This window comes from Manihot esculenta, chromosome 15 (assembly GCF_001659605.2).
Source record: "Manihot esculenta cultivar AM560-2 chromosome 15, M.esculenta_v8, whole genome shotgun sequence".
Taxonomy (NCBI): Eukaryota; Viridiplantae; Streptophyta; class Magnoliopsida; order Malpighiales; family Euphorbiaceae; genus Manihot; species Manihot esculenta.
In genome coordinates, this window is record NC_035175.2 from 2,781,180 (window position 1) to 2,795,007 (window position 13,828).

A 13,828-nucleotide genomic window follows, 5' to 3' on the forward strand; every position below is an offset into this window, starting at 1 on the left:
ATCTTCACTTACCTCTTCCAACCAGGAGATCAAGTGATCCTAACGTCGTGATATGGCGAAATCTCCTCACAACTCTCCAAACGTCAAAACTTGGTTCTTTTGCTCAAAACTTTCAAAACCTTCAAAAACACATGAAAACTCTTCAAAACCTTACAAGATTTGAGCAAGAGCATGAAAGTCAACTAGGGAGGGTGTTGGACTCACCTCTGGCTGAAGATGGAAACAAAATATCATCCTTCCACCGACTTGGCGCCCTTTTATAGGTGGCTGGCCAGACCACCTTCGGCGGCCAAACGTGAATCCGAAACCATGCAAGGTTCGGCGGCCGAAAGTCACCTTCGGCGGCCGAACGTGCCATTTTCTCCCTTGGCTCTTTTCTTTCAAAAACTCATTTTCCTTAAAACAAGTCAAAATACATAAGAAAACCTATGTATTACCCTTCTCGAGAGTTCCGACACCCGAGATTCCACCAGACTACAAGAATTCCGAGGCCGGACTCGAGCCGGGTATTACATTCTCCCCCCCTTAAGAACATTCGTCCCCGAATGTTCCGCAAACATAAAGCGCATAAACACATAGAAAAGGGGAAAATGAACCTTAAAACAGATATGGATATTGCTGGAGCATCGACTCCCGTGTCTCCCAAGTGCACTCTTCTAGGTTGTGGTGGTTCCACAGAACTTTCACCATTGGTATCTTCTTGTTTCTCAGCTTTCGAATCTGGGTGTCAATGATCCGCACTGGCTGTTCTACATATGTGAGATCTCCTAGGAGCTCCACATCAGGCTCACTGAGAACCTGGTTCGGATCTGACACAAATTTCCGTAGCATAGAAACATGAAACACCGGATGGATTATTTCCATAGATGCAGGTAAATCCAGCTTGTATGACACATTCTCGATCCGCTGCAGAATCTCAAAGGGACCAATGTATCGTGGAGCTAGCTTACCCTTTCTCCCAAAGCGAACCACGCCCTTCATTGGAGACACCTTCAGCAAAACCATATCCCCCTCCTGGAACTCTATCTGCTTCCTACGGATATCTGCATAACTTTTCTGTCTGCTGACCGCTGTTCTGATCCTTTCTCTAATGATAGGCACCAATCTGCTGGTAAGCTCGACTAACTCTGGCCCTGCAAGAGCCTTCTCCCCTACCTCTTCCCAGCAAACAGGTGTTCTGCACTTCTTCCTATACAGAGCTTCATAAGGGGCCATCCCTATGCTAGCATGATGGCTGTTGTTGTAGGCAAATTCCACCAGAGGTAGATACTGCCTCCAAGAACCGCCAAAGTCTAACACACACATTCTCAACATATCTTCTATGGTCTGGATGGTCCTCTCTGACTGACCGTCTGTCTGTGGATAGAAAGCAGTGCTGAAATCCAATCTTGTGCCCATAGCAGCTTGCAGACTCCGCCAAAACCTGGAGGTGAACTGAGGTCCTCTATCTGATACGATGGACACAGGAACTCCATGCAGCTTTACTATCTCTTCGACATACACCTGCGCTAGCTTGTCCACAGAATAGTTACTCCTGACTGGAATGAAGTGAGCAGATTTAGTCAGTCTATCCACAATCACCCATATAGAGTCTAGCCTGTTGGACGTCGCCGGTAAGCCCACTATAAAATCCATAGCTATGTTCTCCCATTTCCACTCTGGAATCGGTAGTGGGTTAAGCATTCCAACCGGCTTCTGGTATTCTAGCTTCACCCTTTGACACGTTTCGCAGGCTGACACATACTGTGCCACTTCTCTCTTCATCGCTGGCCACCAATACACTCTTCTCAGATCTTGATACATCTTGGTGGCTCCAGGGTGAACGCTATACCTTGCATTATGAGCTTCCCTCATAATGTCTTCCTTTAGCTTGCTGTCATCTGGCACACATAACCTCTTCCCGTGACGAAGAATCCCCTCACTGTCAAATCTGAACTCCGCACCGTTGCCTGACTGAACAGTCCTGGCAATCTTCACTAACTCAGGGTCCTCGTGCTGTTTCAGAGCTACCTGCTCTAGAAACACAGGAGTAACTCTCATCTGTGCAATCAAAGCACCTGTACCAGCTAACTCTAACTGTAGCCCTTCTTCTATGAGCCTGTAGAAGTCCTTCACCACCGGCCTCCTCTCTGCTGTGATGTGGGATAAACTGCCGAGTGACTTTCGGCTTAAGGCATCAGCGACAACATTAGCCTTACTCGGATGATACTGGATCTTACAATCATAATCACTGAGCAATTCTACCCACCGTCTTTGCCTCAAGTTGAGCTCTCTCTGGCTCAAGATGTGCTGCAGGCTCTTATGATCTGTGTAAATCGCACACTTTACCCCATAGAGGTAATGCCTCCACATCTTGAGTGCAAAGATCACTGCTGCCATCTCCAGATCGTGTGTAGGATAGTTCAGCTCGTGCTTCTTCAGCTGTCTAGAAGCATAAACTATCACTCTGCCATTCTGCATCAACACACAACCCAATCCCACTCGGGATGCATCACAGAACACTGTGAAGTCTTCATCACTGATCGGCAGAGCTAACACCGGTGCTGACGTCAACCGTCTCTTCAACTCTTCAAAACTCTCTTCACACTCTTCTGACCATACAAACTTCTGGTTCTTTCTGGTTAATCTGGTCATCGGAGCAGCAATCTTCGAGAAGTCCTGAACGAACCTCCGATAGTAGCCTGCCAAACCCAGAAAACTCTTGATCTCTGTTACTGTCATGGGTGTAGGCCAGTTGGCTACTGCCTCTACCTTCTTAGGGTCCACTGCTATCCCTTCATCTGATACTACATGCCCCAAGAAAGAAATGCTCCTCAGCCAGAACTCGCACTTAGAGAACTTGGCATACAAGCCATGCTCCCTCAAAGTCTGCAAGACTATCCTCAGATGCTGGGCATGCTCCTCTGCATCCCTGGAGTACACTAAGATATCATCTATAAAGACAATCACAAAGCGATCCAGGTACTCTCTGAAAACTCTGTTCATGAGATCCATGAATGCTGCAGGGGCGTTAATTAACCCAAACGGCATTACTAGGAACTCATAATGCCCATATCTGGTCCTGAAAGCTGTCTTAGGTACATCCTCTTCCCTAATTCTCAACTGATGGTATCCGGATCTCAGATCTAACTTCGAGAAACAACCTGCTACTGACAGCTGGTCAAATAGATCATCGATCCTGGGTAGAGGATATTTGTTCTTGGTAGTGACCTTGTTCAACTGCCGATAGTCGACACAAAGTCTAAGAGGTCCATCCTTCTTCCTGACAAACAGTACTGGAGCACCCCAAGGTGAGGTACTCGGGCGGATGAAACCCTTGTCTACCAAATCCTGTAACTGCTCTTTCAACTCTCTTAGCTCTGCTGGTGCCATCCTATAGGGAGGAATAGAGATCGGTCGCGTACCAGGCATTAACTCTATCTCGAACTCTATTTCCCTAATAGGTGGTAGTCCTGGAAGCTCTTCAGGAAACACATCTGGGAACTCTCTAACAACTGGTACTGAGGATGGTTCCGTAACCTGCATGTCTAGCTCTCTCACATGAGCTAGGAACCCCTGACAACCCTTCCTCAACAACCTACGAGCCTGGAGGGCTAATATCAAACCCTTAGGTGTCCCTCTCCTGTCTCCTCTGAAGACACACTCTGACCCATCCTGGTCTCTGACACTAACTACCTTGTCTCTGCAGTTCAAGGTAGCATTATATGTAGATAACCAATCCATCCCTAGAATGACATCAAAATCTGCCAACTCGAGAACCACAAGGTCAGCTGGAAGGTATCTACCCTCTATACACACTGGACTGACTTGACAGACTGACTTTGCCAATGATGGGTCACATCTAGGTCCACTGACCCAGAGAGGACACTCTAACGCGGAGACTATCAAACCCAACCTCTCTGCGGCTCTAGAAGCAATGAAAAAGTGAGAAGCACCGGGGTCCATCAAAGCATACACCTCTGAACACCCAATGATGAGATTACCTGACACCACTGTGTTCGATGTGTCTGCCTCCTATTGAGTCATGGTGAAAATCCGTGCTGGAGCTGACGGACCTGCACCTCGGGAACCCATCCCTGATGAAGAGGCTGACCCTCTTCCTCTACCTCTGCCACTGCTCTGTGGTACGGCTGAAGTTGCTGGCTGTGCTACACTGCCTGAGGTCATCTGCTGGGATGGTGCCATAAAGGTCGCCTGGGGACATTCTCTTGCAATATGTCCCTCTCGCCCACATCTATAGCAGGCTGTAGATCCCATCAGACAAACTCCTCGATGTGGTTTCCCACACTTCTGACATACTGAACTACCTGTGCTAGAGCTGGAGCCACTTCCCATTCCCAGTCCTGACTTAAGCCTGCTCCAGAACTTGCCTCTCTTGGATTTAAACTTCTCTCCCTTTCTGCTGCCAGAAACCGCTGCACTGGGGGTCTTAGAACTTGAAGACTGTGCCACCTGCCGCTTTCCTGTTCACTGTATGATGGCACTTGCCTCCATTTTTCTGGCTGCATCCACAATAGAGTGGAAACTCTCTTTTTCTGCTGGAAGGATCAAGGAGAAATACCTGGGGTGAAGCCTTGTGGCATATCTCCTTGCCTTCTTCTGATCCGTATCATACGCCTGCCCTACGTATGGTAACAATGCCAAGAACTTATCTGTATACTCATCAACGCTCATCTCCTCTGTCTGTCTCAGCTGTTCGAACTCAACAACCTTCATCTCCCTGGCACTGTCAGGAAAAGCCCACCCTGCGAACTCATTGGCGAACTCTTCCCACGTCATGCTGTCTATTCTGGGCTCCACATAGTTCTTGAACCATTCTTTTGCTTTCTTGCACTTTAATGTGAACCCTGCCATCTCAATGGTCCTGCTCTCATCAGCTCCCAACTCACTGGTTATCATTCTCACTGCACTCAGGTACTCAAAGGGATCATCTCCTGTATTGAATTTAGGAGCATCCAACTTTAAGTACTCGGTCATCTTCACCTTATGTCCCCCTGATGAACTAGGCTGCTGTGCTTCAACAACAGGGGCAACAGGTTCTGGTGGTGGTGGTACTGGTTCTCTTGATTCAGGTTGTGCTGGACTTGGCTGAACAGGTGGGGGTGGATACATGTGATAAGGTGGGTAAAAAGAAGGATAAGGCATATAGGGCATATAAGATGGATATGGGGCAAAGCTGGAGAAATCCGACGTACCTCCCATCGAATACCCCGGGCCCTGTGGAAAGGGTGAATAGCTAAATCCCGAGGCCTGTGCACCTCCTTGGGACCCTCCCATCCCTTCGTCAGACCTTCCTATACCCATACTTTCATCTCTGCTCGGACCAACATCCATAGCCTCTCTTTCTTTCTCTGATCTTCCCCCTCTCTCTATTCCTCTTCTGCTCTCGTCCGAAGACCTTCTAGGGTCTCATGACGTTCCTTCCCTGCTTGACCTGTGAGATCTTGCCCTTGGCAATGCAGGAGGACGAGCAGCTGTACCCTCACTTCCTGGTGGGACTCCAGTCAATCTCGCGGATCGACGAGTTCCTCGCATCTTCACTCTCTGGAATCACAACACACATCACATAGCACATTAGCAACATATAGCACATGCATAAATCATGGCAATTCACACATCAGATAGACAGGACTGACATCCTATCCTAGTGGACATGCTTCCTAGGGTACTTGACCAACTATGACCTTTATGAGCCCGACTCTCTCTCTCTAGGTCCGACCATATGAACCTAGGGCTCTGATACCAATCTGTAACAGCCCGAAAATCGAACTGCTACAGGCACTAGGATCCAGATCGGCTTAAGGCCACCGGGACCCGTAGTAAGCCTACTGTGAACTCTGTGTACCTGTGAAATCCCATACATGATCATACATTTTCTGTAAACATTAAAACTTTTCTCTATTCCAAGGCTTAACCTGTGCATACACTAACTCTGTACGATAACACCCCTGCTAGAGCTCTCATCTGTGCTCTAGGCGGGTCCTCTCATAGCATGTTAAGCCTGGTTTTTCATACACACAAAAACACTAAAATCATTTTCATAACAGACCATGTATATACAAAAGGGATTACAACTCATAAGGTCAAGCATCATCTATACAACATACACTATCTATACAATTACATGTCCACACTAGCTATTACATAACTCTTCTCTTTATCTGTACCCTGCTGACCTCTCTGGACTCTGTACCTGCAAGATTGGGGTTGAGGGAGAGGATGAGCTATACTAGCCCAGTGAGTAGTACATATAAAACATGTGATAAAACATGATCTCATGGAATGCATCATAACACAAGTAAATCACATAATCTCAGACGGACTAATTCAAAATTCTCCCACATTGCCCGGCCCGCGAAGGAGCTCCTCAGGTCTTCATTCAGCACCCTATGGTACTGTATGCCCGGCCCTTTCAGGGCTCCTCAGGTCTTCATTTAGGGGGCTAATGAATCCAAGCTACGCCCGATCTGTACATGCACTGATTAATGCAACATCTTCGTGCTTACTAATGCAAACCTACAAACATGGCGTAAATAATGCATGAAACATGCTAAAAATGTGTGAGTGCTCATCTTACAAATATTTAGTTCAGTTCCACTCACCTCTGGCTAACTCTGTACTGACTCTGCAGGTTCTGAAATAGTGCTCACTGCTGACCTCCTTGGCTCCTCTGGTCCGTTCCTACACAGGTGGACTGAAATGAGGGACCAAACTAACTCAAGAACATCTCTAAGAAACTCCCCAAAAACCCTCTAAACCATCATAGAACAATCATATAAAACATGCAAAAGAAAGCTGGACAGAGCACTTTCGGCGGCAGGTTCGGCGGCTGAAACTCCCCTCCAGAGACGAAACTCATGCATGTTCGGCGGCACCTTCGGCAGCCGAACGTCTCGTCCAGAGACGAAACTCAACCTTCGACGGCACTTTCGGCGGCCGAACCTTGCCTCCAGAGACGAAAGTCCACATGTTCGGGGGCAAGCTTTGGCAGCCGAAACTGCCTCCACAAGGGGTTCGGCGGCCAAACCTTCCTTCGGCGGCCGAACCTGGTTTTGCCCGCTGGGCAGAACCCTGCTCTGTTTCATGCAAACCTTTCCCCCAAACTTACCCAACATGCATATCAGCTACTCCCAAGTAGCACATACCATAAAACATGCATAAAAGGGCCTAAAACTCACTTATAACCCCAAGAAACATATCAAACAACACTTAAACATGCTTAAACACAAAATCATGCAAAAACCTCAACCAAAACCCTATTCATGCATACTAGTCATACAACTCCTCTAAAACCTTCAAAAATCAAGAAAGGAAGTTCAGGATCTTCACTTACCTCTTCCAACCAGGAGATCAAGTGATCCTAACGTCGTGATATGGCGAAATCTCCTCACAACTCTCCAAACGTCAAAACTTGGTTCTTTTGCTCAAAACTTTCAAAACCTTCAAAAACACATGAAAACTCTTCAAAACCTTACAAGATTTGAGCAAGAGCATGAAAGTCAACTAGGGAGGGTGTTGGACTCACCTCTGGCTGAAGATGGAAACAAAATATCATCCTTCCACCGACTTGGCGCCCTTTTATAGGTGGCTGGCCAGACCACCTTCGGCGGCCAAACGTGAATCCGAAACCATGCAAGGTTCGGCGGCCGAAAGTCACCTTCGGCGGCCGAACGTGCCATTTTCTCCCTTGGCTCTTTTCTTTCAAAAACTCATTTTCCTTAAAACAAGTCAAAATACATAAGAAAACCTATGTATTACCCTTCTCGAGAGTTCCGACACCCGAGATTCCACCAGACTACAGGAATTCCGAGGCCGGACTCGAGCCGGGTATTACATAAGTGAAATATATTAAAAACACTTAAAAAATTATTATTTTAATTATATCAATTACATTTTTAATTTATAAAAAAGAATAGTTTATAAGACAAATAGAGCATAATAATAATATTAGTATTATTTTCTGTCCCATACAAATATATGCTCTCTTAATCTCATTTTAAGTAATGCTTAGAGTGTTTCCAAAAAAAAAAAGGTAAAGAAATGATTAGACAACTTTATTTTTCAAAACAAAAATTAATAATTAACGAAAGTACAATTCTATCAGAAAAGAAAAAACTAAGTACAATTATAATACATTATATATTCACTGGAAACGGGACATGGGGAGGAAATAAATATATTGGAAATAATTTAAATAAGGATAAATTACTATTAAATTTTTATAAAATTAATTTGTTTATATTTTAAAATTATTAAATTAAAATTTTTTTTATATTTTATAAAATTTAACTTTTTAATTATTTTGTTAAAAAATGACTAAATGTCTGAAATTATTTATATTATTTAATTAATATACATATAATCATATATGTTATTTAATTTTTATAATTTTAAATATTTATATTAATTAATATTTTTAATAAAAATAAAATAAATAAAATAATTATTTTTTAATAATATAATTAAAAAGTTTTATTTTATAAAATATATAAATATTTTAATTATGAAATATTAAAATAAAAATAAATTAGTAAATTTTCCACAAATCTAAACATAATAATTATCACTTTAAACAGTGGGTATACATATTCTATCAAATTAGACGCAACTCTTTTTTAAAATAAATTTTTTGAATCATAAAATAAAATAATTGTTTATTTATTACTTTTTTTCCTATATTCTTATTTAATATGCATTAAAAATAAAAATTATTAGTTTTAAAAATAATTTAATAATAAGAAGTATTAATGTTCAATTAATTAATTTATTGATGGAGGATGTATTATATTATAATAAAATTTACATTTTTTTTAAAAAAAAATTAATTATAAAAAAAAATAAAAATTACCTTATAAATGACTTAATTTTGGCAGAGTAAATGAGATATCATTTGACATCATTAAAACGTGTAAATACAGCTAATGATTCCTTGATTCCCTCAAAGATCCTAGCACAATCAAAACTAAAAAGGGGCAATTTGGGCAACGCAATAAAAATTATAGCCCCCCGAATTCTAAATCGGCTCCACGAATACAACCCTGAAAGGTCACGACGTACTGCTCCCTCCTATATATAGAATCCACCACTCTGAGCCAAAGAGCCGTCCCGTGAGTGAGGTCTCTTGGGTTTGCAGCCACCATCACCCCTCCTCGACCCCCCATCCACCCTTCGGCCATGGAACCACGGGCTCAGCCACCGCCTTTTCCTTCGCCTCTTCCGTTGAGAACCACCTCCTCCAACATCCCTACCACCCTTCTCAACAGGTACGAGCTCGGCAAATTACTGGGCCGCGGCAGCTTCGCTAAGGTTTACGCTGCCCGTTCTCTGATGGACAACAAGCCCGTTGCTATAAAGATTATTGACAAAACACGCACGGTGGACGCTGCCATGGAGCCCCGTATAATATGCGAGATCTCTGCCATGCGCCGCCTCCAGCACCATCCGAATATTCTTAAAATCCATGAAGTGATGGCCACCAAGACCAAAATCTACATAGTCGTGGAGCTTGCCATGGGTGGCGAGCTCTTCTCCAAGGTTCTCCAGCGTGGTAAACTCAAGGAATCTAGGGCCCGCCGGTACTTTCAACAGCTCGTGTCTGCTCTCCACTTCTGCCACCAGAACGGCGTCGCTCACCGCGATGTCAAGCCTCAGAATCTCCTCCTTGACGAGAATGGTAATCTAAAAGTATCAGATTTCGGTCTCTCGGCCTTGGCCGAGGCGCAAAATGGCGTTGTCCTTCAGACGGCTTGTGGGACCCCAGCTTTCACCGCGCCGGAGGTGATAGCACGGCAGGGCTATGATGGTGCGAAAGTGGACGCGTGGTCTTGCGGTGTCATTCTCTTCTTTTTACTATCAGCACAATTGCCCTTTGATGATACGAATCTTGCAGCCATGTACAAGAAAATTCATCGAAGAGAATACCAAATGCCTTCTCCTATCACAAAACCAGCTAAATCGATTATAGCCCGGCTTCTTGACCCGAATCCCTCTAAAAGAATGAGCATACAAGAACTAATGAACCATTCTTGGTTCCTGAAGAATTATGAAATACCAACTCAGAGTAGCATGTTCGAATTAGAACATGCAAAATATTGTAAATTTGATACTTCAGAAGTTAATGCATTTCATATAATATCTTTATCTTCGGGGTTGGATCTATCCGGCCTCCTTGAGGTTAAAAGTAAAAGAGAGAAGAGGTTTACTTCAAGGGAGACGGTGGAGAGAATAGTGGAGAGAGTAAGAGAGGTTGGAGAAAAATTAGGATATAGAATTGAGGAAGGAAAGGGTAGGGCAATTGGATTGGGCAAGGGGAGGTTGCTTCTGGTATTGGAGGCGTTGGAAATAGCAGAGAAGCTATTGGTGGTGGAAGTGAAGGTGGTGGGGGGTGATGGGGCGGAGTTTGAGGAATTTCATTGGGGGGAGTTGAAGGATGGGCTTCAAGATGTTGTTCTTCAATGGCATAATGATTCTATGTGAAAAGATGATGCTTTTTCTTGAAGGCATATGGGGGGGAATGCTCGATCTGATGGAACATGGATGGAGAACACTGGCTGATCTTTGTACATGGGACTATTCTGTAGTTTCACCCAATACTTTATCTTTAGCGTTTAGTTGTATTAGCTAGGCTGGATCATGATCCTTCCTATACTAAGTTTGTAAATTCAGTCTTAATTTAGTTTGATTGACATTTGAATTATGTTTGTGTTTTCATTTGGCATGATATAAAATCACAAATTTTTTATATTCATGGCTGAAAAATTATGCTCAGCAACTGAACGAGTTATTTGACATCCATTATGTGAATTGTGAGATTAAATTGATCCACAAAATCAACTAAGGGACCTCAAAGTCTGAACACAATTATGAAACAGATTTTTCAAGGCAATTACAGTACAGAGAAATAACACAATTTACAATACGCTGAATCCTATAGCAGAACAAAAAGGAAAAAAGAGCCAGTATAATGTACTAACTAGTTTCTACTGATATTTTCGCTGATATGCTAGTCACACATCAGCAGTGTCATCATTTTCATCATCATTATCTACATCAACTATGGTTGAGAGAGCCACTAACCATGCCTGCAAACCACTGTTAGGATCCTTCTTTCTTGTTGCTTCCAGCTTCCCAATGGCCTGCTTTGATATTCCACATTTCACTAAGACAATTCCAAGAGATTTGAATGTACAATCATCGGGTTGTATGTCAGCTCCTACCATTTCCCTGAAAGTTCCGACTGCCTCTTTGAATCTGCCATCCAACGCATACAGCCCAAGAACATTATTGAAGCTCAACAAATCAGTCAGAAGTCCCAGGTCTCTCATATGTTTTGCAATTTTAATGGCTTCTTCAAACCTCCCAAGCCTTTTGTACATGCACAACATCATTGCAAAAGTAAATTCATTTGCATCCGCTTTTCTCTTCATGCTCTCAAAAATATCTTCAGCTTGTTTGACCATAGATTGTTCACTGTAGAGATCTATCATACAATTGGAAGAATATGCATCAGGACCTGCTTCAGATGACTGTAGCAGTTTGTATGTTTCTTGTGCTTCTCTCAGGTAGCCAACTTTGGTATAGAGCTTGATCAAGGAATTGTATATGACTGTATTTCCAGGCAAACCTGCTCTTTTCATTGCATCAACATAAGTGATTGCTTTTTTGACACTTCCGATATCAGCAAAAGCATTTATCAACACGCCATAAACTATAACATCTGGCTTCACGTCAAAGCTAATCATCTCCTTATACAGCTCCTCTGCCATTTCCAGTCTACCTAATTTCACAAAGCTTGAAACCACAGCACAATATTGAATGCAATCACTAACCAGTCCCGCCTCTTGCATCTTCTTCAAATAGTGTTTTGCTTTGTCTGGCAAGTCAGCACTAGCCAAAATCTGTATGAGAGAACTATAGCTACATTTATCTGGAACTACACCATAACTCTCCATGCTATCAAACAAGACACATGCTTTATCATAGTTCTTCCCTAAACCATATGCTTTGATCATCACATTGAACTCAAGAACAGTAAGCTTGTTTTGATCTTGGCAGCATCTAAAAACTTTCTCAGCTTCCACAACATGTCCATGCTCCCCATATGCATCAATGTTGGCAGAATAACACTCAGAAGTCATATTTCCTACAAGATGAAACCTCATGAACCATAACCATGACTTCTCAAGCTTCCCAGCTTCTATATACATTCTAGTCAGAGCTGATTGTGTGTACTCATCAATCTCTAAACCCTTTTCATCCATCTCTGAAACCAAATCTTCTGCATCATCTACCATATGCCTTATTGAGAACGCATATAAGAGGGTGCGGTAACTCACAAGGTCTGGCTGCAACTGATCTTCCTTCATCCTTTTAAAGTAGCTAGCTGCCATGTTTATATCGTTGTGCTTGGCATGAATAGAAATAAGAATATTATATGTCCTTGTATCAGGTGGGCATCGAAGCTCCTCCATCTTCTGCATAAGTAAAGCCACTTCTTCAAGCTGGCCATGATTACCACAAATGTGAATCATCGTATTGAAAGTCACTGTAGTTGGCACAATCCCCTTCCTAAGCATCTCGGCAAAAGTCTCAGATGCTTCTTTAAGCTGCCCAGCTTTGCCGTAGGTGTCTATCAATGTATTGTACGTGTATGAACTCAAAAAAAGATTCACCCGTGTTTCATTCTCCTGTCTAGAACTTGCTTTGCTGATTCCTCTATGCTTCAAAGATTCACCCAATGACCACCTCTTGAAAAACTCCTCGGCTTTTTGAAACTCCCCTGTCTTCTTGTACATTTGCACGACAATCCCCATTGTTACCTCATCAGGTTCCATTCCTTGCTCATTCATCTTCTCAAGCCAAACAAGTGCCTCTCCCTTAAGGCCACCCTTGGTATAAACATCAATCAAAGTACCATATGTAGAATTGATAGGCAAAATATTTCTATTCTTCATTTCATCGCACAAACGTTCGAGGTGGCTCCATTGCCGCTGTTTGCCAAGAATCCTAATCATGATATTATAATGAATCACATTCAGCTCATAACAACCCTTTCCTTTAAACCACTCAAAAATCTCCATGGCTCTCTGCCAACTAGACTGCTCCTTCAAAATTATGCTCCTCTCTTTGTTAGTAAGTGTATCTTCCCAAGGTTTCAATGCCTCGTCCAAGTCTTTAATTGTATCCAAAGCATGCAAAATTGCTGGAATACAACCTCCATAATTTACCCATTTCGTCGAACACCTATTGTGCAATTTGCTGACAGACCCATTACCATTCAAACCATTCACTTTAGCCCCAAACCTCTTATTGCTAGAAACTTTTGCACCACCCCTTTTGGTTATTCTGAGGTCCCTATCTGAGTTCTTCTCCAAAACCCGTTTGGTCAAGACAGGTTTTTCACGATCCTGTTTGTGAATTAAATTGAACCTCTTCTCGTCTCCAGTTGGTGTCTCAAGGAGTGTTTGTTCTCTCAATTTCCTGATCCGTTCAATTTTTTCCAGCGGAGATACAGAAACTCCTACATTTGGTGAGGCCCTATTGTTGCAGAATATGTGGAAGCTATTGGTATCTAACTGCAGCTTCACATACATTGAGATGTGCTTAAATTATTGAAATAAGCGAGATTTTACTGGACTGCCAAGAAATTTAGTTGCAGGTATCGTAGCGGTGGTATATTGAGATTCGACCGTCAGGCGATGGTATTCGACTATTTAGGGTTCAGAGCAGGGTTTTAGTCTTATCGTGAAACTCTCCCGACAGAAATTTTGATGGGTCGCCCTACTTCTTTGGACTGCCTTCGGTCCAAGCAAGTCCTGGAATGGGAAAA

The 13,828-nt window shown here is 43.0% G+C and overlaps 2 protein-coding genes across 2 annotated transcripts; one reads left to right on the forward strand and one right to left on the reverse strand.

Moving 5' to 3' along the window:
- Window positions 1-9,066: 9,066 nt before the first annotated feature.
- LOC110601009 (CBL-interacting serine/threonine-protein kinase 4) lies at window positions 9,067-10,696 on the forward strand. Its single transcript, XM_021737980.2, has one exon. The coding sequence runs from the start codon at window positions 9,175-9,177 to the stop codon at window positions 10,474-10,476; it is 1,302 nt and encodes a 433-aa protein (XP_021593672.1). The 5' UTR covers window positions 9,067-9,174; the 3' UTR covers window positions 10,477-10,696.
- A 155-nt stretch (window positions 10,697-10,851) lies between these two features.
- Window positions 10,852-13,828, reverse strand: LOC110601008 (pentatricopeptide repeat-containing protein At3g23020). Its single transcript, XM_021737979.2, has one exon. It carries the CDS (start codon window positions 13,590-13,592, stop codon window positions 11,007-11,009), a length of 2,586 nt encoding a protein of 861 aa, XP_021593671.1. The 5' UTR covers window positions 13,593-13,828; the 3' UTR covers window positions 10,852-11,006.